Below are 25,505 nucleotides of genomic sequence, written 5' to 3'. Positions count from 1 at the left end.
AAAGAGTTACAATGGTAACATGCAAGTATTTTACTTTGTTTTTTTTTTACAGAAAATGATGCAAACATCTATTTTACTATGTTAGAATGAATGACACCATTACTTTTCAAGCAACATAATGAGTCACATAAGCAGACAGTTTTGACGAAACGTTACTCAGTTTTAACTGACATGCAAAGAATAAGAGCTATGAATCACTTTCATTAAAAAGAAAAAGATCGTCCACTGCTTCCCCCTCCCCCTCCCCCCCCCCCCCCAACAAAAAAGAGTTGATTTTTGTAAAACGTTTAGTATCCTTGACATGGCCTATTGGAATTACACTTATTTATATGAGTTTTAAAATTCGATAAAATGATACAAATTAAGTGTATACATATAAAAATGAAGGACCATCCAAAACGACATGGCTTAAATAGTTGTATCCTATTCACAAATAAATCATGCACCAATACCAATATGTCAACAGCATACTTGCATTTCATAATTTACCTCTCTTTACCTACAAAAATAGAAAAAGAAAAAGAAAAGAAGTGTCCTCACATTCCAACGAACAGACTAGGCATAAAATCTAAGCCATCATCCCTCTTTTGTTCCACCAGCACGTAAAAAGCAAAATGGGGGGAAAAAACAGGAGACGATACACTACAACAGCTCTCGTAATAGCGTACACAGGCCACTGGTAGACAAACGTTAACTGCAGTGCATGGGACTACTGTAATTTGGGTATGTTCACAGCAAAAGGGGCATTTCAGGGTTGTCCGCTTATTTTCTGTTTCCAATGTGCATTAAACCCCCCCCCCCCTCCCATTATGATCTTTTAGAATACTTTAATAAGAGATAACTTTGCCCCTAAATCGCTTCTAACAAGCAATCTATTCTACAAGAATTTTTGCTAACATGAAAACTTTTTGCCAATATAATGCATGTTACACTGAACTGACATCCATTTACAGACATATGAAGGTCAAAATATAAATATTTACTGAAATTTTTTTTTTGTCTTTCAACTGAATAGTCTGATATCAATCAGAAATGATAAGAACAGCCCTAAAATTCTATTGAACACTGTGTTATATATACCATTTCTAGACTAAGTGGTGAATGTATGTTACTTTGACCTGAACAAACTTGCATTTTGGAATGATGATGGTATAGAGGCATTTTTGCTTTTGTTTTTCTGACAAGGAGGGATGGTAGAGAGATGTGGCTTACCTTCGAACATCTGAGCATACTGGGGGAAACCTGTAGCTCTGAGCCATTGGCATGTGTCTGAGGCTTCAATTTCTGCATAGTAAAGAGGGAGAGAAGAAACAAAGAAGAAAAAAAAAACCATAAATAGTCATCATTGTACTATTAGGAGTTGCTAGATGATGTATGGTATTCACATCAGATATTGGGTGGCTTTCTGCATCTATCCTGTGCAAATATTTGGACTGGAAAAAAAGTTACATATATTACGTTATAACCTGAGATCATCATAGGGCATGCAGTATATGTGATTTTTTTCGTGTTAGATGGAGTTGGTGATGTGAAAGGCACATAGCGAAAGAGGAGTCGGGTTTAGATCAGGATGACCGGCACGTGAACTATACATCTTGAAGAAGACGAATAGTCTGTAGTAGCTCAAAGATGTGTAGCTTACATGACATTGATCAGTACTTGACAAACAGTAGACTATCAGTTGTTCTGAATTAAATGCCAATTGAAACTGAACGCCTGTCAGTTGACTCTGTCACATGATATGAGGGCATGATATATAGTGTGCCCTCTGCCAATTAACCCATTGAAGATGAATCCCCAGTATACTCGGGCTGGGGTCTATGGGAAATGCGTGTTATGGTAAAATCAATTCGTCTTCAATGGGTTAATGATGGATCACAATGTACAAGTCTAGATGACCAAGGCTTGAGCCAGTGTAGTCTTCCTATGTAAAAATTTGTATGCCATCACACCAGGTAGACAGAGAACTTACCTTTTTTTTAAACCTTCAAATGAAGTCTGTACCAACATTGTAAGAACCCACTTACAACACTAAAATACCCACTTGTCAATGGGCATTCTAACCAGAAGTGCATGATGCAAGAGATCATGTAAATGGAACAATTCAGACATCTTCACACACAGAGAATATTTTCTTTCGGCTCAACATGACCTGGGTACTACCATTTAAAAAAAAAAAAACTTTTTACAATAACATGTGGCTAAAATAATTGGGGTTCCCATGGCAGAAAATTACAGCAACATTCAAATATTGCAAACCTCTTTATAAACATAACAGGCACCTGGTGTTTTTTTTTTTTTTTCTATGATGAAGTTAGTTTGAACCTTTGCATGGACTAAAGGACAGTAAGTCCTGGCGGCACATAAATGCATAGTGACTGAAGGACAATAATGCTCTCCATTTTTGGAAAGCTTCACCATCAATCAGTACTCCAAACAGAATGATATAGAGGAAAGAAAAAAGAAAAGAGAACGGTCCACAAAACTGTCTCATTAAAATGCTGATGAATATGACACCAAGCTCTAGTGCTAGCATTCTACCTCGGATCTTAACATTCAGAAGCCTCCTGTTTATCGCGGTGGGGCACTGCAGGATGGCAGTTTCCAGAAAGAGAGCCAAGCGACCCGGCCCTGGTCCTCTGTCTCTGAGGGCCATTGAGATGCTGTGGGGACAAAAGACCGCTTGAGATCTCTCTTCCGTCCGTCCGGAGAAAGCAGCTCTCAGTCAATGTTTATCCTCTCCAGTCTCTTGAAGGAGAGTCAATAATCTCCCTCGATGCACAATATATCTATATATATTCCTCTTTAAAAATAGCTTTCCCTTCTCTGCTTTGCAATGGGTGTTTTTGGTTGTTCGTCTTTCACGTATCGGGGAAAAACTTGGGCAGAAAACTCGAGGTTGTCAATTCACACTCTGTCCCATTAATGCTTAGTTTCTTGTCATTAGATTCCAAAAAATCTCCTGCAATAGCAAAGTCGCTGAAGAGTTTTACACAAAGTCTCACTAGAAAGGTCCAATACTGACGCTTGCACAAGCAACATCCGTTCCTCCGAATGTTTCTCTTTAACCATCTTGCACTGGTTGTGGAGTGAGATGCTTCAAACCATATAGGTCCAACCAACCATCGAGGAGGAAAAAAAATAATGCAGCGCACCACAGAAAATTCCAGTTGGTAGTTAGGAGAACAGTTCTTGACAAACAGCTGCTGATCAAGTATATAAAATGTCAGAGCAGAGAACAAGCAAGCAAGACAAGAGAGATCCTTTGAGCAAACAGGGCACTCCACAGTTTATCTCTACTAGTGCTACATCAGACAGCAAAGATGAGTCGCAGGGCGGGTTATCTGAATTGAGCACACAGTCCCCAGTGTAGCAACAACGATTCCAGAGCATATCCCCGGTGATTTGAAGGTGGCAATTAAAAGACTTCACAATGCCGCAGTCCTTCACTGATGTGCAGTCCTTCACGGAGGCCAGCACAAGAATAAACTGTTTACTATTTTTGTCCAGGCATTTGCGCTAGAGAGATTGATTTCATCACTCTATTTCTCTTTTCTACGAAACAAAACACTGAATTATTAAAAAGAACACTTGCCAACATTCAAAACTTGTTAACAACTAAGCCCTTGCTTAATCTTGACAAAAGCTTGTAATGTATTAGAGCACAGAAGTTTCCAAATTCTGCACACTGACATTGACGAATCAAAACTAATATAGACATGCAAGTACGTGTGAAATTAGTTGGTCAATGACATCATGCAATGGTACTGAATGCTATCCCCTCTGAGACTGGGTATGTATCACGAACTAACCCTCTGACACAGAACTCGGAGAGTACCGGCCTGATCGAGGATAGCACCTACAGAGGTCCATTTCGCGATTTCACAAACTCCCAACGTGAACCCGCTCTCAGGGAAACGCTTTGAAGACTTCCGATCTCGTTGCGCAAAGTCCGTACCAAGGTAGGCACCGTTCAGCTGTCACAAAAGTCATTCCCTCTGACCAGATCTACCTAAGCTGGCTCTATCAAAACACTCATGTCCACAAATCCCTCTCGCATGACAATACGTAGGATGACTAAGCACCAGTTGAACTTCACCAGCTGACGACACGTTATGCACCACTTCTGACTGCCAACGTCAGCTCCTGTGCCTCATACCAACTCTCTCTCTACATACCTGGAGTGCATGCACTTACAGCGAATGAGGTATATAATACCCCCGAACAATGGACAGGAAAAATAGATAAACAGACAGTGAGATATGGCATGAGAGCAGGCGAGAGAGCGAGAGAGAGATGGTGGGGGGGGAGGGTGGATATGCCAAAATGAGTCTAAAGGAAAAGCAGTGTTTTCAATGAGCAGCAGGAAAAGGTGTCATGTTGCTGGTGTGCAGATAAACAAAATAGAATCAATGGATCCACCGACTTCACCATTCTATCCGATTCCAGCAATCAACGCCCCCCCCCCCCCCCCCCCCCCCCCGAACAAATACAAATACACACACACACACACACTGATTAAACCACAGTCGAAACGCTTCCTCCCGATCAGACGGACGTGCCCCAGCACATATACCATTGGTATTCTATTAACAGATAATTAAAGCGACAGAGGAAACTGCCAGGGCGGGTCACAGTCCATTGCCCATATAGTCCTTCTCCTCCTCCTCCTCCTCACATTCCCACATATTTGCAGGAAAAGGGCCAGAAAGGACCAATGAGGTACAGGGTCAAACCGACTAGCCTCGCCTAACCTCACCTTGCTTTGCTTTGCCTACCTCCCCTTCCGTTCTGGCTGTTGTTCTATTCCAGTGTTAAACCCGCTCCATGCCAGGGACTTTGGACAGTGTATACAATGTTATGAGGTTTTCTGTGCCAACGAGCACTCAAAAGCACACAAAGGCTTAATCAGTGCTCAGTCCTTTCAATAAGGGCTGGCTGGTGGTATATGCAGGCCAACAATTTGAAACAATTCACACTAGATACTTCTTGCTTTCACACGTATCGTGTGAGTGCCTAATTTGAAATATGACTGTAATGACACATCACTAGAATCATGTTTCAAATGAAGCATTCTTGCCATGTGAATGTTAACTGGAATCGCGAAAGGCGATTTGAATCATAATTGCGATTGTGTTTCCAATGACGGTCTGGAGTTGTTTTCCAATCACGTTTTGCCAGAATTACAGAGCAAAACAGTCGTATGAATGGCTAGATTGATTGATTGATTTAATCAATTGAATTTAATCAATTACTCTCCAATCATGTGTTGGGAGGTGGAGCTTACAGTGACCTTTAAACCACTTCCACAGAAACACTGTGCTCCTCAAATGCTTGCAATGCAGTCAAAGCGCGCGCTTGATACAGCTTAAAGGACAAGTTCACCTTCATAAACATAAGGATTGAGAGAATGTAGCAATATTAGTAGAACACATCATTGAAAGTTTGAGGAAAATCAGACAATCCGTTCAAAAGTTATGATTTTTTGAAGTTTTTGTGCGGTACCCGCTGGATGAGAAGACTACTGCAGTGTATGAATAACTTAGATGTCACATGCGTACAACAATATATGGAAAATATAAAGAGAATTTCACAAAATTCGATCTTTTGAAAAAAGTACACATTCCCCTGACTCGTTACCGATACATGTTATGGGTAATATTATTCCCCCTGCCCTTAGAAAGAGGCAAGTCAATTGCTCTTTTATTATGCGAAAAAAGTGAAAATATGTTGAATTTTCTTTTATATTTTCTTTAAACTGTTGTACGCATATGACTCACAAGCTGTAGTAGTCTCCTCATCCAGCGGTTCCAACACAAAAATTTAAAAAATTCATAACTTTTGCATCGATTGTCCAATTTTCCTCAAACTTTCACTGATGTGTTCTACTAATATTGTTGCATTTTCTCAATCCTTATGTTTATGAAGGTGAACTTGTCCTTTAAGAGTGATTGATGGGAATTTGGAAAGAAGCCATATCTCCCCTCCTCGCTCTGACATTCAAACTTGCAGATTCCGTGAAGCCATCCTTAGTCGTGTGAACAAATGATGATTTGAATTGTAATTGCAATGGTGTTTGTAATTCAGCATTACAATTACGCTTTTCAGTAGGTGAGAAAAGGGCCACTGAGTGCACGCTGATATGACAACATACATTTTTCTTCAACGATTGTTTAAAGACTTCACGACAAAATCAGTGCTTTGCACACAGACAGTGACGAAATGTAAACACTATGTATCAAAAAGCCAAAAACATGTACAGGGGTACTCACTATTGACCTTTTGGGATAACGCACCACTCTGCAATGTGATTGTTCAACGTGAACCTTATTACTGATTATCCTTACATCCTCATAATACTTTAGAGTTCAGTGCACTCTCTGTCGTTCAATCTCGTCTCTCTTTCTGAAAGTGATTTCCTTCAAGTGTTCACCTTGCTACGCTGTGTTTAAACCAAGGTCAGATGACATCATGCTCTTGACACAATAATGAGAAGTACTGACTTACATGGAAAGGAAAAGTTGCAAAACACTTTGAAAAAGTGCAATTGAAGAAATAACAACTGGTTCGCACGCAAACGGCAGGTACCATCATAACCAGCGAGGATTTCTGTTGTGTTTACACATTCTAATCTTGTTTCCTGTGATAAGAGTGCAATCAACCACATATTTCTGTGTACACACCAATACGTGCAAAATTTCTGATAGCTGTTCCCCTTCCCAGAAATATGAACAGGTTGTGATTTGTTTGGTCAATTTATAACTTCCCAACATACTTGTACGAATGACATCAGCTTGCACGGTTTTTGACAATGGAATTTCGATTTGCAATACATGTAATTCCCCTCTCTTGAACTTTTTAGAAGTATTAGTCATCTGCCAAGAACTCCACTGCCTCCATCTCTGTTTTTTTTCCCCCTCTCTAAGTCTCTCTTGATCTCCTTCTTTGGCTTACTTAGCAATCAAGATCAGATATGTTCTCAAACTGCAATGCTGTCAACATGCCTTTTTGGCTAATATTTCCTATTTTCATCATTACCCAAGTGAAATTGTGTCATCACAGCATTATTTCAAACATTTATCATGCGTATGTGTCCATTTTAGAGCAAAATCGACAGTTTCTGTAGTGCAGGCACAATATGGAAGCTATGTTTACAGCATGTAGATTTGATTAGAATGGCAGAAGAGGACCAATATGTACCAATATCTCAGAACCATCCAAAAAGCTAAAATACTCCAGGCATCACTTGAAAATCATGACATCTTGTTAATGCATATGGTAGTGTAAAGGTAGCCAAAGATATGGCATGACAGATTCTTGCTTACTGTTGTTTTGTTTTTCTCGGAAATGCACGCACAGTGATTAACTCATTCTTGTCTTGTCATGGCTTTCACATTCACAAAGAGGGGAAGGGTGATGAATTGACCCCCAAAATCATGACACTCGAATAGAATCTGCTTTTCTTCCCTAGACCTTCTGACGAAAATGTGATTTGGCCGTTGTAGGACTTCACTTCTAGTCTCATCACATGCTCTCTCACACACATATACTGTACACACACACATACACACACACACTTTGAATTCCCTCTATTCTCAGAAACAATCACAATCAACGCAATGGTGGGAGTAACTATTACAAGGGGCAATGCCCTGGTTTTTGTATTTCTTTTTATTACTCTTTGCATTTGAAACTGTACTTTCCCTTACAGGACAGAATTGCAGGTTGAGGCAAGAAATATAACTAAAGAGGTTTATTATCATGCGTATTCATTACAAACCAGTTCCGTATCAATTCTGCTGCAGAAGTTTAACCCCAGGACAAAAGCAGGGACTGTGGCATTTTAGCTCTCATGAAAATAATAGACATGCATAATATTGTTCCAGGATTTTATTTCTTCTCCAATAATAGACAAATTATGTGCAATCTTGCTTGCATAACATCTATTAAGCAAGAGTTCCATGTAAAACAACTGCCTCTGCATAAAAATAAAGATCTCTACTAAACAGTTTGTAAGTTAACAAGAAAGCACCTGATTTTGTTGGGGTTTTTTTTCTTCAAATTAAAGATATGGCTTTAAGTAATAATTATCACCTTGGGACCACATTCTCATTGACAGAATCATAACAATGTTATGTGACTTAGTTTTAGATTATTATTTTTTTGTGGTGTGTATACTGTTCAGCACATCTGTGTCATTTCTTATCATCAAATCTTCCTATCCACAACTTTAAAACTACATGGAATTTAACTCCATTTTGAAAAGAATATTTCACTTCTCCCTTTTGGTAAAATCTTTTCAAAATCAGACAATAAAGGCACTTAAAGGACAAGTTCACCTTCATAAACATAAGGATTGAGAGAATGTAGCAATATTAGTAGAACACATCAGTGAAAGTTTGAGGAAAATCAGACAATCTGTTCAAAAGTTATGAATTTTTGAAGTTTTTGTGCAGTAACCGCTGGATGAGAAGACTACTGCAGTGTATGAATAACTTAGATGTCACATGCGTACAACAATATAAGGAAAATATAAAGAGAATTTCACAAAATTCCATCTTTTGAAAAAAATACACATTCCCCTGACTCGTTACCGACAAATGTTATGGGTAATATTATTCCCCCTGCCTTTAGAAAGAGGCAAGTCAAGAGCTCCTTTATTATGCGAGAAAAGTGAAAATATGTTGAATTTTCTTTTACATTTTCTTTATACTGGTGTACGCATATGACTCACAAGCTGTAGTAGTCTCCTCATCCAGCGGTTCCAACACAAAAATTTTAAAAATTCATAACTTTTGCATCGATTGTCCAATTTTCGTCAAACTTTCACTGATGTGTTCTACTATTATTGTTGCATTCTCTCAATCCTTATGTTTATGAAGGTGAACTTGTCCTTTAAAATAAAATTTCTGTGATGCTTGAGGTCAATATCAACAATAAAAAGAAAGAAACTTTCTGTACACACTTATTGATTGCAACCACAAGCAGATCACTACGTATAAAGAATATGAAGACAAGCAAAACTACTTCTCCCCCTTGTATATTTTTGTTTAAATATTAATCCTATTCTCAAATTTACTGGCAAAATTAACAGATAAACTCACTACCTGAGGAGAAATGTTATTTGCAAAATTAGAGAGGGGGACACAGCATCTCTTGCATAAAAAAAAAAGCGAACAAGATCGCAACACAACACAAACATGTGAAAGGATGTTATCCCTGCCATGTGGGGGTAATGTTAATGCCCTCCCTAACTATAGAATACTGACTGCGTGGATTTATCTATAGCTCTTCTCTATCTGCAAAAAGAAAGGCCTAGTTGTGCTGCAAAGGCTTTGGGATTAGGAAAACAACAATATGACAATCATCTCGATTTGTAGCTCTGTTGATTCAGACAGATGCCCTATTCAACTGAAGTCTTCTGAGGACAAACCATCTTTCTATTCTTTTCACTTTCGAGTCATTACAAAGACCCCACTGGGGATACCAGCAATCGTTATACAAAGCTCAAAGCTTTGATGGCTCGAGTTGAGATACATTTCAGACGAAAAGAAAATGAAGGATAAAGTCAGGAAGTCAGATCCTAGACAGTTCACCTGTCTTTAAGTCCAATCATGCCCAGGGCAGTCGGAGCTAATCCTGCATTTTTTTCTTCTTAGACGAGACCAGATTTCTCCTTACCGAACAAGAGGTACGTCATTTTGTTGTTGGACAATAGCACGAGACCCAAGACATGCTACAAACCAGTGATATGCTCTGAGCATCACTTGCAGAGGAGAGATAAATGGGGTAATGAGGGATGAATTTGATACGCGGGGGGAAAGAAAAACACACACAAGGTAGATGCAGGTATGAATGCAGAGGAGAAGAAGAAAGAAGAGTGGCAAGGGTTGGAGGTTAATTGGGATAGGAACTATCAATGGGCTGCATCAAAGGCAAGACTAGAGAGCAGTGCAAAGGCAAATTGATCAAAACGAGATGTCTCATGGACTATTCACATATTTTAATGAGATAAATATATTTTTCTTCCTTTACTTTCAAAACTTGGACACAGAGTTAGAAAGGACAAGAGTCAAGCAAAAACAGACTCATCAATTTTCCTCATTTCTTGACCGCAAAAAAATGGGGGAGTCCCACAACAGACTGGAGAAAGGAACAAGAATCAAGCAAAGCAGGTATGATGGTGAGGATTTGTGGTAAGCCAAGAAGAGACTGAATGACGGGCAGGGAGACTTCTCGAACAACATACAACTCTTCGGACTGATGAAGCCTTCTCAGAAATTCAATATTTCCCAGACAATGCAGCCTTTCTGTGGGTGAGACTATCACCTTCAAACCCTGCAGCAATCCTTGTTCATCATTCTCCTTTCGCTATTTTTTCCTCTCTCTCATTCCATAACTGGAAAACATTCTCTTCAATAAGTTGATACCTGAAGGTCATTGACCTACAAAGCAACGCTGGCTTATAAGCCTTGTAACACCCATTGTCAAAAGCATGAATTTCAAAGTTGCAAACTAGGTCATGCACTTTTTGCCATACGATAACAAAACAAAACAGAACAAAACAAATCTATTGACAGATCAACTGGTTGAGGTCATTTCATCAAGATCAGCAGAGTTCAAGTCACTCACACTCATGGTTTAACCCAAGACGGTTAATATCAGATATCAATTTACTGGGGAAGATCAGGCCTTTTCGAGCACATCATGAACTTGTAAGGAACTAACTTAACCCATTGGAGTCTGACTGATTTTGCTACAACACGCATCTTTCATAGACATCTGCTCAAGTATACTCAGGACTCATCTTCAGTGGCAAGAATGGGCTATATATTTAACGATACTTAACATCGATAATATAGATTCAAATATTTACAGTGGTTGTTTCTATCCCTACCTCACATTTTAGAACTATTTGAAAGCACTAATGCTGTTTTTCTTTTCATCTGCAGATGGTTAATTATACCTTTAAGCTTCACATCAGCACAGCTAATGGAGTACTGAAATATCACTGGGCAGCTATCTAGAGTTCCCAACTGATGAAGATGGGGGTCACTGACCCCTGAAGGAGTCAACCCACACCTAGAAGTCATTTCTCCCCCTTCATTTTACATTTCTCCCTCATAATCCTGTCAAACAAGATATTTTTGGGGTGCAACCCTGAGCTGAGTACAGATCATCATGTCTCACACCCCCTGCTGAATAAACAGAGGGATTTTGCAGACAAATGTGGTTTACTACTACAACAACATCAGGCAGGACTAACTCTGGTTCTAGGGATTCAGATAAATCCACTGGCTTCCACACTAAAAGCTCCTTTAGACTACAGATCAGGACAAATGCCATTGACCTAAACTCTGTTATGATTTTTTTTTTCAGCCCAATTTTATGACAAGTTCAGACGTTGGTAGCCAGTTTATGGTTTCCATATAATAGCCTGTAAACGAATTGCCTGAGGCTATGATAATGGATTTAAAAAAACAAATGACTCATCGATTCTGGCTGTAAACCCAAATTTCCACAAAAACATCATCAGAATGGAGCATCTGGTATCAAGACAGCAAGAAGATAATTCATTTGAGTGTGATTTTTATCTAATTTTGTGAGGTCAAAACCAAACATTATTGGATTATCAAGGAGTACAGGGATCAGATATGTTGACTGCCTTTCCATTTAATTTTCATAAATTTGTATGAGAATAATCAAGTGCATGGATAATGCTGCTATGTCAGGCAAGTTTCGCAAAAATCATTTGTAAACTTAACATGCACATAGAAGGATGATTTCAATATTAGGAATTTAACATCAAGACAAGGATATATTTGTTAGATACATGTATATCATTGTTACGATTATGAAGGCATTCCATGCTTTGGCAAGTGTGGGTGTCTATTTTGCTTGTTTGTTTGTTTGTTCATTCTTGGGTAAAGTTTACGAGGAGTACCTTGCAGCCTTGTTTAGTGAATCATTCTTTCACAAAACTAAGGTTTTGTCTGATTATCAAGATTCTCCATACAGGCACAATGAGAAGATTACTGTGTGGGCCAAGCGAGGGAGCTACTCAGCGAACGAATGTTCTTGGGAGTATACTAATGCAGTTGTCCTCATTGTCCCAGTGTCTACTTCCGGCTGCAAGGCTTCCAGTTTAAGTCGATTGCGGACAGGAGTCAAACAATAGCAAGGTGGGGGGCCAGACATCATGTAATGACCGTCAATGGGGTCATTGTGGGTGCAAGATCAACTGGTAGAAGAGAGAGGTAGGGATGTCTGCCCCTGTGGCTCCCTGGATGCCTGCCTCGACTTTACGGACTCCATTCAGCCGCAAGAAAACAATAACAACCTGAAGCACATCCCCTAAAACTTTTCTGCGGCTACCATACATCTTCCAGTGAGTGGCTGCATCACACAGTCTGCACAGACGGGGCTGGACGCAGCGTCCCATGAATAATTCATGGAAAAAGGTCTTCTTGACCACAAGGATGATGTCACTGGTGTCCAAGAAGAGATCATCCTTGGTAGGATTTCTCAAAAAAGCTGGACAGTGATTCACCTGCTGGTTATGCCAACTGGTTTTTACGTCCCCCCCCCCCCCAACAACTGACTCAGGAAAGTGATACAAGTATATAAACACCTTGGAATGGACTTGGACATAACACCCACAGTATTCAGGTGAATCCAAGAATCATGCAAACCAGGAGAAGTAATACAGATTTCTGTGCAAAGATGACCAATTATGGTATCTACATTTCAAGGTGTTTCACTACGTAACTAGCCAGGAATTTAGGCCCTAAGTAATTAAGAATTTTGATTCCTGGAGTGATCTCTCATCCTTGAAACAGTGACCAAATAATGAACATTGTCATGTGATTGGTCAGTTCTTTATGCTTCAATGGATCTACTCTCGAAATTTTTTCATGGAAACTTCTGCTGAAGTTACATTCAGGGAAAAAAGAATATCAACAATGAAACTCCTTCATAGAGTTTGAGCTCAAAGATGGCTTGCTTTATTTTGAGGTCCTCCATGTTGAAATATACCACAAAACAACAGTGACAAACGAGAATAGCATCATGGAGCATTCATCAGGGAAAATCAGGAAAAAGAAAATTAAAACACTTTGCACTGTAAATGCCCATCACTATCTATACTGAAGCCCACTTTATAGTCTTTGAAATTGACTCCCATTAAGAGGGAAGTAAGGTGCCCTATTAAACTCATCCATCATGGATGGACATATATGATAATTGAACCCAATAGACTGAAACTAATCCATTCTTGGCAGATTCTGCATGAGTTTTAAACACGCTGACCTTGCCAGAATTAGTGCATAAATGTATTCCCTTCTTTCCCTCAATTAATGGAATGACAAAGTATGTCTCCAAAATTATAACCCATCCCAACCAGCCCCCCTCCCCCACCCCCACCAATCCTTATCTAATTTCGGGGTTAATTCTGTATTAATCCTCTTGATTCTGAAAGATGTTTTCAGGGGTGGCTCAGGGAATCCCTCGGGTGGAACAAGATGTCTTTGTTGGGCAAGGTGAGCCTAGAGACAAGCTGGCTAGGACTCATTATGAGTCTAATTAATCCCACAATGGCAGTCTCCCTGGGGAGACTATAGGCAGGAACTAAAGTGTGTGTACGTCTTTCTGTCTCTTTGTGTGTCAGCGTATATATGGGGAGAGAGAGAGAGAGAGATTAAAGACATGGACAAAAAGACAACTCTAGGAAAAGAGAAAAAAAGGTGTTTAGCAGGGTGGTTATATGATGGAAAAGAAAAGAAAAAAGAGCAAGAATCCAGAAATAAAGACAAAAATGCTAAAATTAGGCAATGAGAGAAATAACTAGCCTGAGAAGACTGCCTGATATAACTGAAGATATTATCTAATGACACGCATAAGGTGAAATATTGTATACTTCCCTACATAGTGTTCAACAAATCACCAAACATGTTTCACATGTCTCACCTTTATGAGAAAACATCAAAAGTTTCTTGTCTGCATCAACGGCTTTGAACAGTGATTGATTTCAACCTTCAACCCCCCCCCCCCATTTCCCATCCAATCAAGATTTCATCCAGTATACAGCAATTGACAAGACATCAGAAACTTCCAACTGATGTAAATTACGCCAATATTATATTTCCCTATCAGAAAAACCCAAAACTTCAGACATACTCCCCTCCTCATGAAAATATATTCAGTCATATCCTTCTCCATTGGTATGACAACCTTGGGTTGCTGTTGTTGTTGGTGGTTTTTTTTGGCACTGTGGTAATGCTTAAATATCCATTTCTCCTTCCCTTGTCCTGCTCTTAGCATAACTACAGGAAATCTACCTCATCCTCCTATTTACCATGTACTAATGCGTCAGCTGGCAAAGCCTTTAATTCTCCGTGCACATCAATACTGATCAATAAAATGGTAGCCATCCACATAATCCAGGAAACAAATCCATGACTGGAAAATGCCCCCTGTCCATTGTTATCCCTGACCACAAATGACCAACGGTCACCCTTGACTGACCCGAGTAATCTGGTGATTAAGGCCATGTGACAACATGGCCAAGGACGAAGGCACACACATACAATACACACTCCACAACTCCCTATCCTCATCTCATTCAATCCCATTTTCTTTGCTCACTTTTCCACTAATAATTTATATTCTTTCTGGTCAGTTTATTCTGTCTTTATTTTTCTTCAAAAAGTCGTCAACTTAAACTGCATTTAGCTACCGTGAAAGATAGAACCACTATTTCAAAATGCATTTTGAAAGGCATATATATAAGAATGAGGTTTAAAGCATATTTCTCGGGATGCTGTGTTTATCTACAATCGCATTTGGTAGTTGCCACGGTGCAGCTATTTTGCGACATTCAACAAGGGAAGTAGAGGTCAACTGGGGTGCACGATGCAACGTCAAATTATACAAAAGGATGGACATCATGTCAGACATTTTGAACTGATCTTCACTTGGCTTGCCTATGACGATAATGTGGTTTGGGATTACTTTTTTTTTTTTTGGGGGGGGGATGCGGTTGGGGAGGCCAAGTGGCCGGAAGAAAAGCAACTGCAGCTCTTCAAATGCTACATCTCATCCTGGTGCCGCCATGATAGACCACCACAACATCCTGTTCGCTGGTAGAATGAATATGTAGATTTGCCAATGTTGTCGGCACCTATCATTCAACCAGTTTCATGCATCCAGTGTTATACTTTAAAAATGTACTCACTGACCGACTAAAACACACACTCCACCTCAAAAAGTAGGCTGCCCACATCCCACTTTACGCTTGATGAAAACCACAGACTTGAAAGGAGGGGGGATTTGCATCAGTAAAAAACATGCTTCATGTCGGTCGCTGGCATCAAGAAAGAAAGAAAGGGCATCCGTGCTCTAGAAAGGGCTTGAAACTTTCTCTCCTTGACGCTGTGAAGAGGTAGAGCCAGTTGAAAGATGAATAAAAGATGGTTTTGCGCACCCTGGTACCAGACTACCAAAAGAAGAAAAAAAAGAAGAAGAAGAATTTGATGGATAGAAGCTGGAAGAATAGGGCCAAAATAATAGAGAAGAAAAGAACATACAGTAAAAGAGGGTTTCATTCAGTTTGACAGCATTTGAAATCACTACTGCACCACTTCAGTATTAGCCTCTGTTCCAGCATGAACTGTGCGTAAGCATTAAACCACTTCACCCAAAATTAGAATAGAGCTCAATATGCCATATCTAGGTACACTAGAAATGCACATTGATCTGAAATATGCGTTAAGGAGCATACAATACTGGTCATATGGAGCATTTTTCCCCAAAGATTAAAATGTTCACGAACAGAATAGACACATGAGAGGCTGGAATGTAATCTACATTGATAAGAGGACAGACAGCTAACACTTAGAAAAGAAGAAGAATAGAATGAGAAAGAGAGAAGAAGGGAATGGAGACACAGATTCTAGGCATTGTGATGAGCTTTATGCAAGGGGTTTCCTTCACAAAGTGTCGCCACAAAGACATGAGGGAATGAACACATGAAGCAATGCGTGACAAACGGCTTGGTTTGTTTGGATGGGCCGGCTTCCCCTAGGAAGAATCTTTAAGGGTAGAGCGTTACAATGGGGGCGCATGACTTCACATGTCTTGATTCTTTGAATTTCCTGGCACAAACGGAGAATTCAATTTATACTTATAGCATCGATTTGATAACACGTGTTTGATTGCGATGTTTGCTCATGAGAAAACATTTTATCACATTCTATTATGGAAAAAAAAAAGCTGAATTGCATTTGAATTGTTATAGAGCAGGCTGACACAATATGTTAGGGAACTTCCATTTTATCACGTAGTTCAATGAACTTGGGGGGGGGGGGGAAATATATGTCAAACTAAAACGGATAAGTCTGCACAAAACTTAAAATCAGAGTTGGAGTAGCAGCTTCCTGCTTTCTTCTTTTTCTTTCCTTTTTTTTCCCAACATAAACTTGACTTTTGATCATCAATTCATGCCAAGGGCACTCATTACGGGGGCCATCAATTTCGGCACAGATCTATTGTCGTTGATCTTTTCATGCCATGATATATGAGTTTGTGGAGAGAACACACAGAAAAAAGTCGGCTTGAGTTCACTAGCCATATATGTTGCACATGCAGACAGAGATCATGAGGAATAGATAGGACGAACAAATTTCGAGGAGGGATGATGTCGATGCGTCGTCACTCTCAAGAGAACGCAAAGAGAACAGGTGTGTCGAAGGGATGGTATAGTTTTTGGTTGAGATGGAGATAAAGGTTTTAACTCTTTGCAAGGTTATCAGAAACCTTTTTTTTTAATATTCATAGAGCACACACGTCTAAAAAGAGGAACTATACCCTTATTTGATGACAATCGGTTCTGAGTTGGCCGAGATATCCAAAAACAAAGCAAAACAAAGTGGTTCTTATAAAAGGTGGGTCCCACCTTTTACTAGGATCGCTTGTTTTAGATATTTCGCTATGGCGCTATGGAATGGCGTTGTCACGGTATGCGCATGACTTGCTCTTTATGGAAACATTGATATTATCTATCAATATTTGTGAAAAAACGAACAACAAATAAAGGAAAATGAAAATGAAATGTCGATCCCCTAACCACAAATGTACAGAATCAACAAGCTTTGACTCATCTACAGTATTGACAATTTAAACCACACAAGGACACGCGTAGATATGTACATTACTGTGGTTTAAATGCACTTTCTGTTAAGCCTATATGAATGTTTCTAGATGCATAATGAGATTATCTCTTTGAGATAGCACCACAGTGCTTATGGTAGTACTACTAATGGTGAGATGAAGGAGGCGGTGTGTGACAAATACCTCGGTGGATCCCTGCCGAACTTAATGTCATCCCTTGCACATTTGGTAGGTCACATTGTTGCTGGGTTCGCAAACAATCAAGAAGTTACAGGGCAGGGTCTCAACACATCACCAAAAGTCAGACTCATATGAGCCCTGGAATCTACTCGTAGAATTCAATGCACTGTGATCTTTTCTGCCTCCCTTTGAACAGCAAATATATTTGTGCTTGGCAGTGGTATTACATAGACAGTGACTGAAATTTAATTCTTTCATTTTGTAACTACCATGACATTAGAGACTAATAAATCAAAATGATTTGCCACTAGATTCAATCACTGTTGAAACATTAATGAGCTTAAAATTGGAAATTCTAGACCTGTTAAAAGTTAGTCTGAAAGAACGAGTAAATTACGAAATTCCATAATATTATCAACTATTTCATAACTTCCCTAATATTTATCAAATTTGGATCACGTTTTCTCTGCTTTGCCAATGAAATTCTGCTCTTTCTCTTCATTCCTTTTCAGACTAACTTTAACTTGGTCCTGAATCCCTAGATGTAACATTTCAGTAGGCAAATACAAATGCACTTGATATAAGAACCAATTGTCATAGTCCTTCAACTTGGCTTGCAAAGAGGGATGGGGGGGGGGGGGGGGGGTGGAGAGCCTGTTACCAATAACACCTGCATCACCAATCAATTACCCCTGTCTAGTGGCATATGCTCTACATTAGGTTTCGCCTTTGCCACATCACACGGTTCTCGTCTACAGTGTCTACAGGAAGTGGACAGGACCCCACACTCACACTCAATGGTGTACGAATTAACAGTATCGGTTAAACAAATAATATTCTGGTTGGAATTCACAGTACAAAGATTCCATGGGCGTGTTCCATATCATGCAGCGTTTGTGGTATGGAACTAAAATTCACTGGTATCCATAACAGAATCAGATGTCATCGCACTGTAGTCACACCCTTGAACTGAGGAAATTTTAGTGTCGTAAACCTTGTTCCCAGTTGATATTTTGTCCTTTGTAACTTAGAAAGTTACGTGCTGGTTACCACACCAACTAATGGACATGCAATCACAAACAAGAAGTGATCAGCAAATGCTGCAGATCACCTAATCAACATGATGTGATGAGAGGCAAGTTGACATCAAGGCTTACAACGTGTAAAATGGATGATAACGCAAGCTGCTGATTACATTACTACACATGAAAGAATAGCCGAATATGAGACTGGTTTCAAAGATCTTACTGAGGAGCGCATTTTTCACTAGCCAGTTGTCGCAACTTTCACATGGAAACTATTCAGCATGATTATATTCTGCAATATAGCCCCAAGGGTATCTCACTGCATTATTTATACTATGAATTACTTAATCTCATAATTTAATTGAAACTACTGAACACCTTTTTAAAACAATATGAAAAACCATACTGACATTTCCCTTGCATCTCTGGGGTAAAAGAAAAAACAAAACATGTTAATCATTCAGCAGAAAGGACAGTTTTTGGTGTACGAAACTGACAGCCAGGCTCTCTGGTCAAAAAATATGACAATTGTAATTCTTACCACAGACTACAGCCCATTCTCACCTGCTAAGTAGCGCATCCGCATGCGCTTCAGAAAGCGAACATTCCCAAACGAGGACATCTTCCAGACGGGCGAAACTCCAGCGCATGACGACAAGAGCTCTCTATCCAGCCTCCGCCACACAACTGACATATCACGTTCCAGCTACCAGAGCAGAACTTAATCCATTCCAAATATTGCTTTTTGCACCAGAAATTTGTAGCTCCCGCATACACGCACACACACACCCGCATACACAGGCATGCAAGTGTGATGCGATGTCTAGATGCTGCGTAGAGGAGTAGCACCACGACTGATCACCATTCGGAAATGGCTCCAATGGTTAGGTATGCAAATTCCCTAGTTTTTAAACTCTCCTAAAAAGTGTGCTGTGTCAACAAAGTATACATCCACAGAATGATGATCATATCCAGAACTTGGTTCCAGTAGCTGCATGAGAGGAGAGAGCCCATCAATTGGGTAGACCCCTCTGCTTGATTATGTGTGGGATAGTATGGGGGTGAGTCAGACCTGGTGAAGGTGGTGTATGTTTCAGTTTGTTGCACTGGCCACTCCCACCTGTATTGAATGGCAGCTGCGGTGAGAAACTTTACTCCAATAATGCAGAATGGTGGTGGGCTGCAGAGGCAAAACAGAACTGAGTGAGAGGAGGTTCATGCGAGTGAGGGACGACGACAACACAGGGCGGCCGAAACTGGGGTAAGATCCAGAAGAGAGGGGCTCAAGAGTCGAAAGTGAGTGGTATAGCTCAATCAACACAAGCGTTGGATACTGTTTTCAAGTTTGCTCGGGTGAAATTCCTTCCGCCTCCCTGAACAATCTAGCCTGATGGTCCAATGTCGCCGTGAAGTTTGCTGACGGTGATGTGACCCAGTTTAAGGGGAAATTTTCTGCAATGTAGTAGCCTGACATAAATCCAATTGGCTTGAACTTGCTGGGCTGTCCCACGAGAATGATACAGAGTATCACCCGTGACAATGAGAACTTAATACACGTCGCAAAATTTTGATTCTTCAAAGAACAGGTGGTTTCTCACACAGAATAAAATGTTTGAGTACACACAGCATTGCACGCTGGCACATCTGTAATGGTTGCAGCGCAATCAACGCTGGTGTCGAGGTGGTAACGCATATCCCTCCTACCAGACACTTGGTCCTACACCCATCTCCCAACTATCAAGGCTCTAGGTATGTCCACAGAATCACAATCTCTTGCGGAATTTTATTTAAGGGGGAGGGCCTCACGTTCCTGCAGCTTTTACGCTAAAGCAAAACAGAAGTGGTGCACTGTACACAGGCGGCACATCATATGCTAACACTGCCCTAAAACTAAAAATACCTGCAGAGAGAGGGGGGAGGGAGAGAACAGGCAAGCGAGCTACTATAATGTAGCTTGCTCTGATATCAGTGCTTCACAAAAGAGGGGCCAGTGGGATAAAGGAGGGAAGGGATAAGCGCTCCTTTCCTGACTCAAAAGGTGTAAGTCTTTCCTAGCCATTCTCTCCCCCTCTCTCTTTCTTTCTCTCTCGTTCTTTCCATCACTGAAAGAGCCCTGACAAAAAAGTTTTCGGCTTTGGTGTAGCAGCACTCAAGCGATCACTGTCGGTGGAGCGGGCACCGGTTCACGCTCCACAGAGCAGCAGCAGCGCTGGAGCTCGTATTGGCAAACTCCCCTTTTTCTTGGAGACTCCATGCCGTATACACACTGGAAGTGTTTTTATGGGAAGGTGAGGACTAACAAAAGGTTGGTTGAATGGGACTAACAATAGGGCTTCAGTGGCATAGAAAGAGAATGAAGACTCAACTGTCTTCCATACCATCTCTGACTTATCTTTTTCTCCAGAATCTCTCTGCAACTTTAGGCCAGTCATTCCCCTCCTCACAAGACTGCTGTCATAACCAAACATCTTCCAGGAAGAAAAGGGGAAAGGGGGTGGCTATATGAATATGGCTTTTAAACCAAAAGAGATCTCCTTGAAAACTCAGAAAATTCAGAAAGATATCAAATGAAGAATAAAGTATTTTTGAATTCCATGTTTTCCAGTCAGACAGGAAAATCGAATCATTACTGGAGAAAGCAAAATTATTGTTTTCCTTAAGTCATGAGTACTGTCAAGGCAGAAAAAACCCCAACACAGTCCACTCAAGTAAAAAAAACAACACTTTGAGAGCGCAGAGCAAATTCTAGAAAAATATTACCATTCATTTAAAAGTGTGTTTAATTTAAGCGTGTCACATGTAATCCATGGTGTGACATGAATTATGCAATGGCAGCAAGATTTCTCCTATGAAAGGAAATCCAAATATTTCCATTTCGATTGTATCGTGAAAACCTTGCACTGCCCCAGCAGCCAGGGGTGAAAGGGAAGGGGGAGTGGCTGTTGCTAAACACATCAAGGTCAGAATATTGGTTCTCGTGTCCTCCTCTTTCAGAGAAATTATAAAGATTCCACACCATTGATTCACCCAGTCTTTGTGCCATCGATCGCATTCCGCACGTCACCTCCTGTTGGAGCCAGCCAGTCACCGTAGAACCACAGGTCCACTTTAATAGCTGCCACCAGCTTCTACCAGAAATATTGATTTGCAGCAAGAGAGAGCATTGAACCACCGTCCAACCACCACCATCACCACCACAGAACTCCTTTGCAGTGACCGCTTCATTGTTTCGAGTGACTCAAAAATAGGTCATCATTCCTTCATATTACAGAACAGGGTCAAGTCGGTTCCACTCGTAAGTGGGATTTGTTCGGGGGAAAGTGAAGTCTGGGAAGACAGCAAAACATCTGACATTGTCTGTCTTATCCAAAAAAGGTATCCCATCAAAAAAGGAGAACCCAAGTCTGAATACTCAACAAAGACAAATGGATGAATGAAAAGCTGGGTAAGGAAAGGAATGCAGAAAAAAGGATGATACAAGGATAAACAGGAACTACATAATTGATAAGCCGAAGAGTGAGAGTACTTTGGGAAAGTGCCCCTCGGGTGTCGCCTATTTTGGCAACAGCATTCAACGGTGGGTACGGCCTCCCTTTATTCCAACATACAAAGAACTGGAAGAGAAATAAACAATCGCTAGCATTGCCGGCAGAGGTCCAAACATGCTTTTTCCACTGTTGCAAAACAAAACTGTTTCTTACTGAACTTTGTTTCCCTACCCCTTCGCATCAGTTCCTCCTCTTTCTGGGATACTCTTCAAGAAGAAAGAGGATACTAGATTACATTTTTATGTCTCTCTACCACTATTTTCTTATTTTGTTTGATTTATACCGCTGAAGAAATTCTCATGGCCCTTGCAATTTTTGGATGGGGTGAGGAAATGAGTGTGCAGAATGAAACTGTGAGGTGTCTACACGTCTTTAATGTGGAGAATTTTTCTCTCTTCTTCAATGACAAGTGTTTACTGATAAACATACAGTGTATGTGTCATCGAGACCAGACCCACTTTCTATTTACGTGCGCACATGCCTCAGAATAGCACTGCAACACTCTGTCAAGGGCAGAAAATAAATGCACAAGCAATGCTCACCGCATTTAACTCGTCCCGTGTCTAAATTTGGAAAGGCAATTAGCGCTTGGATAAACACCTTTTCTCCGCCACGGGAGACGGCCAGGATGCGCGGTCCGGTCGTCTGGCCCGAAATGGCGGCGCGCAAATCCCACATGCATCTTTCAAGCTCCATCTCTGTGGACACCCCTCAGATGAATGATGAGAAGAAACTCAAACCCACACATGCATCACTCACGTCACAGCCGAACCAAGTTGTGGCAAAGTTCATACACATACTAACATGAGTCAGAATCTGAACATGAAAATCTGCAAAGGAAACTGGCAATGTAAAAATAGGGTAACATTACTACAATGCAGAATTATCTCATATGCCCTGGTATTCTTTTCCATTATTTTACTCAATCACAACACTCATCAATGAATCCATCTAAATATGACTTGAAATGTTCCAAATTTGTCTTTCCATTAGAAATTACCTTCTCTATCTCTCCTGATATTATCTTAACATAAAATATTCTCTTTCTTTTACTTCTCATCTCCCACATCAGTTGATACCTTAAGTAGACAGATTACTGATCATTAGAATTTAAAAGGAGAAGAAAAAAGTTTTCTACAAATATAGAGCGTGTAATTAAATCATATTGATTCCATATAGAAGAAATGAAACTTATGTCAGTTAAGTGTAATGCATGTCACATTCAAAGACTTCTTTTTAAATGATATTTCAGGCTTAACCCTTTGTGTGCTTGGAGTGCTTATTTCCACAGAAAACCTCTCAGTGTTGAACACACCGTCCAAAGTTCCTGGCATGTAAAAGAGTTACAAGGACACCTCCAGATGATTTTCAGATTTTTACATGTGAACAACTATAAATTAGTTGTACTAAGGACAGAGTTTCAGAATTTGCGATAATTGGGATGAAGAATAAGAATATTTTCAAAATGTAGAACAAATTGCAATGACCAAGGATGATGACATGGCAGAGTCACCATAAGAATGCATGAGTTGGGGCTCAAGGAAGCAGAACAAAGGAAGAAGGCATGCATAGATTATACACAGGTGAACTCGCAAGCAAGCGGTATTGAAATGAAATTACACTGCTACATTTCTGAAATATGTGAACCTCTATGTCATCATCCTTCTTCAGTGTAATTTGTTTGAGGTTTTTCAAAGTATTGTTTCTCTGCTCAAGAACCATAATAAATGCCACAAATCTATACATGGAGTTGTTGATTTATGTAATACATGATGTGAAATTATGAAATCGTCTGGAATGTTCTTTAATACTGGGGAACAAATCAGCACAGAATCAAACATTTAGAGTACTGTAAAACATGATATATTCGCGGCATGAATTTTTCGCGAATTGGAGCCGACGGCTTTTTTTGCGGCATGAAATTTTCGCGATATGCCACTGGCATTCAATGCATATATTGTAGACAAGAATTTTCGCGTGCATTTTAATTTCGCAAATCTTGGCGCTTGCGAAATTCGCGAAATTAAATTTACAGTATTGGCAAGTTGCATATAAACAAACCAAAATATGGTGTTCGCACAAAAATTCATGCAAAGGCTTCAAATTTTATTTCATTCATATAAAATAACATTTTCTTGAGTAGAATCATACCAAAAACATTGTTTTCAAGACACAAAACCAGCAGGATTTTACACTGAGAGCCATTTTTTTCAAGTTGATGTCAAGCTCATTTAAAAGTTATTCAAAGCATGACCATTTCAACTACACACAAAAATGCCAACAAAAATATTATGTAATCACAAGTATTTACACACACACAAAAAGAACACTAAAAACTCACTGGAAATGTGCTCATTTTGTTGAACTCTGTGAAGAGGTAAACTTAATAGCCAGTCTACAATGCAAACACTTGAAAGTGTAACATCATTTCTGTTTGAGCCCGCCATCTGCGTGATGTTTGACGTCATGGCCCTCTAACGACTCCCCGTGCACGTATCGACAAAAACACTTCTATTTATGGCTTCCCGGGTAAGAAATGAGGTGTTTTTGTTCAAGGAGCTGCAAATTTTCGCACATCTTTTGGATAACTGTATCATTAGTTATGGGGGGGGGGGAACAAAACAGCTAGGGAGCAATGTGGGGTTTTGAGAAAGTGGGGAAGAGGGAAACAGATATCCTGAGATGCCATGTTCTTCACAGGCCTGCCTCCCAGGGAGAAAAATGATATTTCCATAATGGGGCTGAAGGCGACCATTTCCTAAAATTATCCTCAGACAATTTGTGAATTGGCAAAATGGATGGCAGAGCATTCTAAACCTGACCTCCTGTTTCTGTAGGGTCAGTGATAAATTCATCCTCCACTATATTTAGGTGCCTGGCTATTTTGACACTTTTTTGGGCTTCCTGTGCAACTGTGATTTCCATTTCTATTATGCAGGAGAAAGACCTATTTGTCATCCAAAAATGACGTGTCCTCCGGAATGTCAAAAGTTGCTGCAAAAAATACTAGCATATCAGTGAACAGAAAAAACATGCAAGCTGGTAGCATGATTGCCTTTTTTCTGTTTTTTATCTAAATTATTGCTCTGTTCATTAAGTGTAGTTATTTTTCTTCTGAGAAACATTTTAGGGCCTGCTTTTGCTGTTGCTGTTGTTCATTGCTGCTCATGTCCCTATACTAAGACATGACTGATAGCTGTTTATATGATCTTTTTTTTTCTTCCTAACTTTTTTTTTTTTTTTGGGGGGGGGGGGGGCATTGCCTATTGTCTATGTCATCAATAAATAAAAAGCAGCAACATATTGGTATATTTCTCAAACAATGTATGTCTATATGTCTTTAACACATCTCAATTATGTACCACATATCCATCAAGTCATATAATCCTGCTGTACAGATTACAGATATGTAAGCTTTGCTAACGACAACAATGCAACAGCTCAGTTAAAATCCCAATTGAGATTCTAGAAGATAATTTCTTTTTTTGGCCCATAAATGTTTTTGCTTCAGTTACTTTCCATAAACAAGAACATCTACAGAGAGGAAAACCCTTTTCCATTTGTGGAAACTCTGTATGTATATTAA

At 39.9% G+C, this 25,505-nt stretch overlaps 1 protein-coding gene across 4 annotated transcripts in view; it reads right to left on the bottom strand.

Moving 5' to 3' along the window:
• LOC139710383 (rho GTPase-activating protein 7-like) overlaps positions 1-25,505 on the bottom strand; it is a 108,474-nt gene that overhangs the window by 77,497 nt on the left and 5,472 nt on the right. The window contains exons 1-2 of one of the 4 annotated variants that reach the window (XM_071622299.1): positions 18,936-19,034; positions 1,213-1,284 (exon numbers count right to left, since the gene is read on the bottom strand). In XM_071622299.1, coding sequence (XP_071478400.1) covers positions 1,213-1,284; positions 18,936-18,993 — 130 coding nt within the window. In that variant the 5' untranslated portion in view covers positions 18,994-19,034. Of the gene's footprint in view, positions 1-1,212; positions 1,285-2,541; positions 2,593-3,812; positions 4,294-18,935; positions 19,035-25,505 lie in introns of those variants that run through there. The other 3 variants (XM_071622298.1, XM_071622300.1, XM_071622297.1) reach the window with 3 other exon arrangements.

Source organism: Diadema antillarum, unplaced genomic scaffold, assembly GCF_040938485.1.
Source record: "Diadema antillarum isolate AM-2024a unplaced genomic scaffold, OU_Dant_1.0 seq00001527_RagTag, whole genome shotgun sequence".
Lineage (NCBI taxonomy): Eukaryota > Metazoa > Echinodermata > Echinoidea > Diadematoida > Diadematidae > Diadema > Diadema antillarum.
This window is presented reverse-complemented; position numbering and strand designations above follow the sequence as displayed.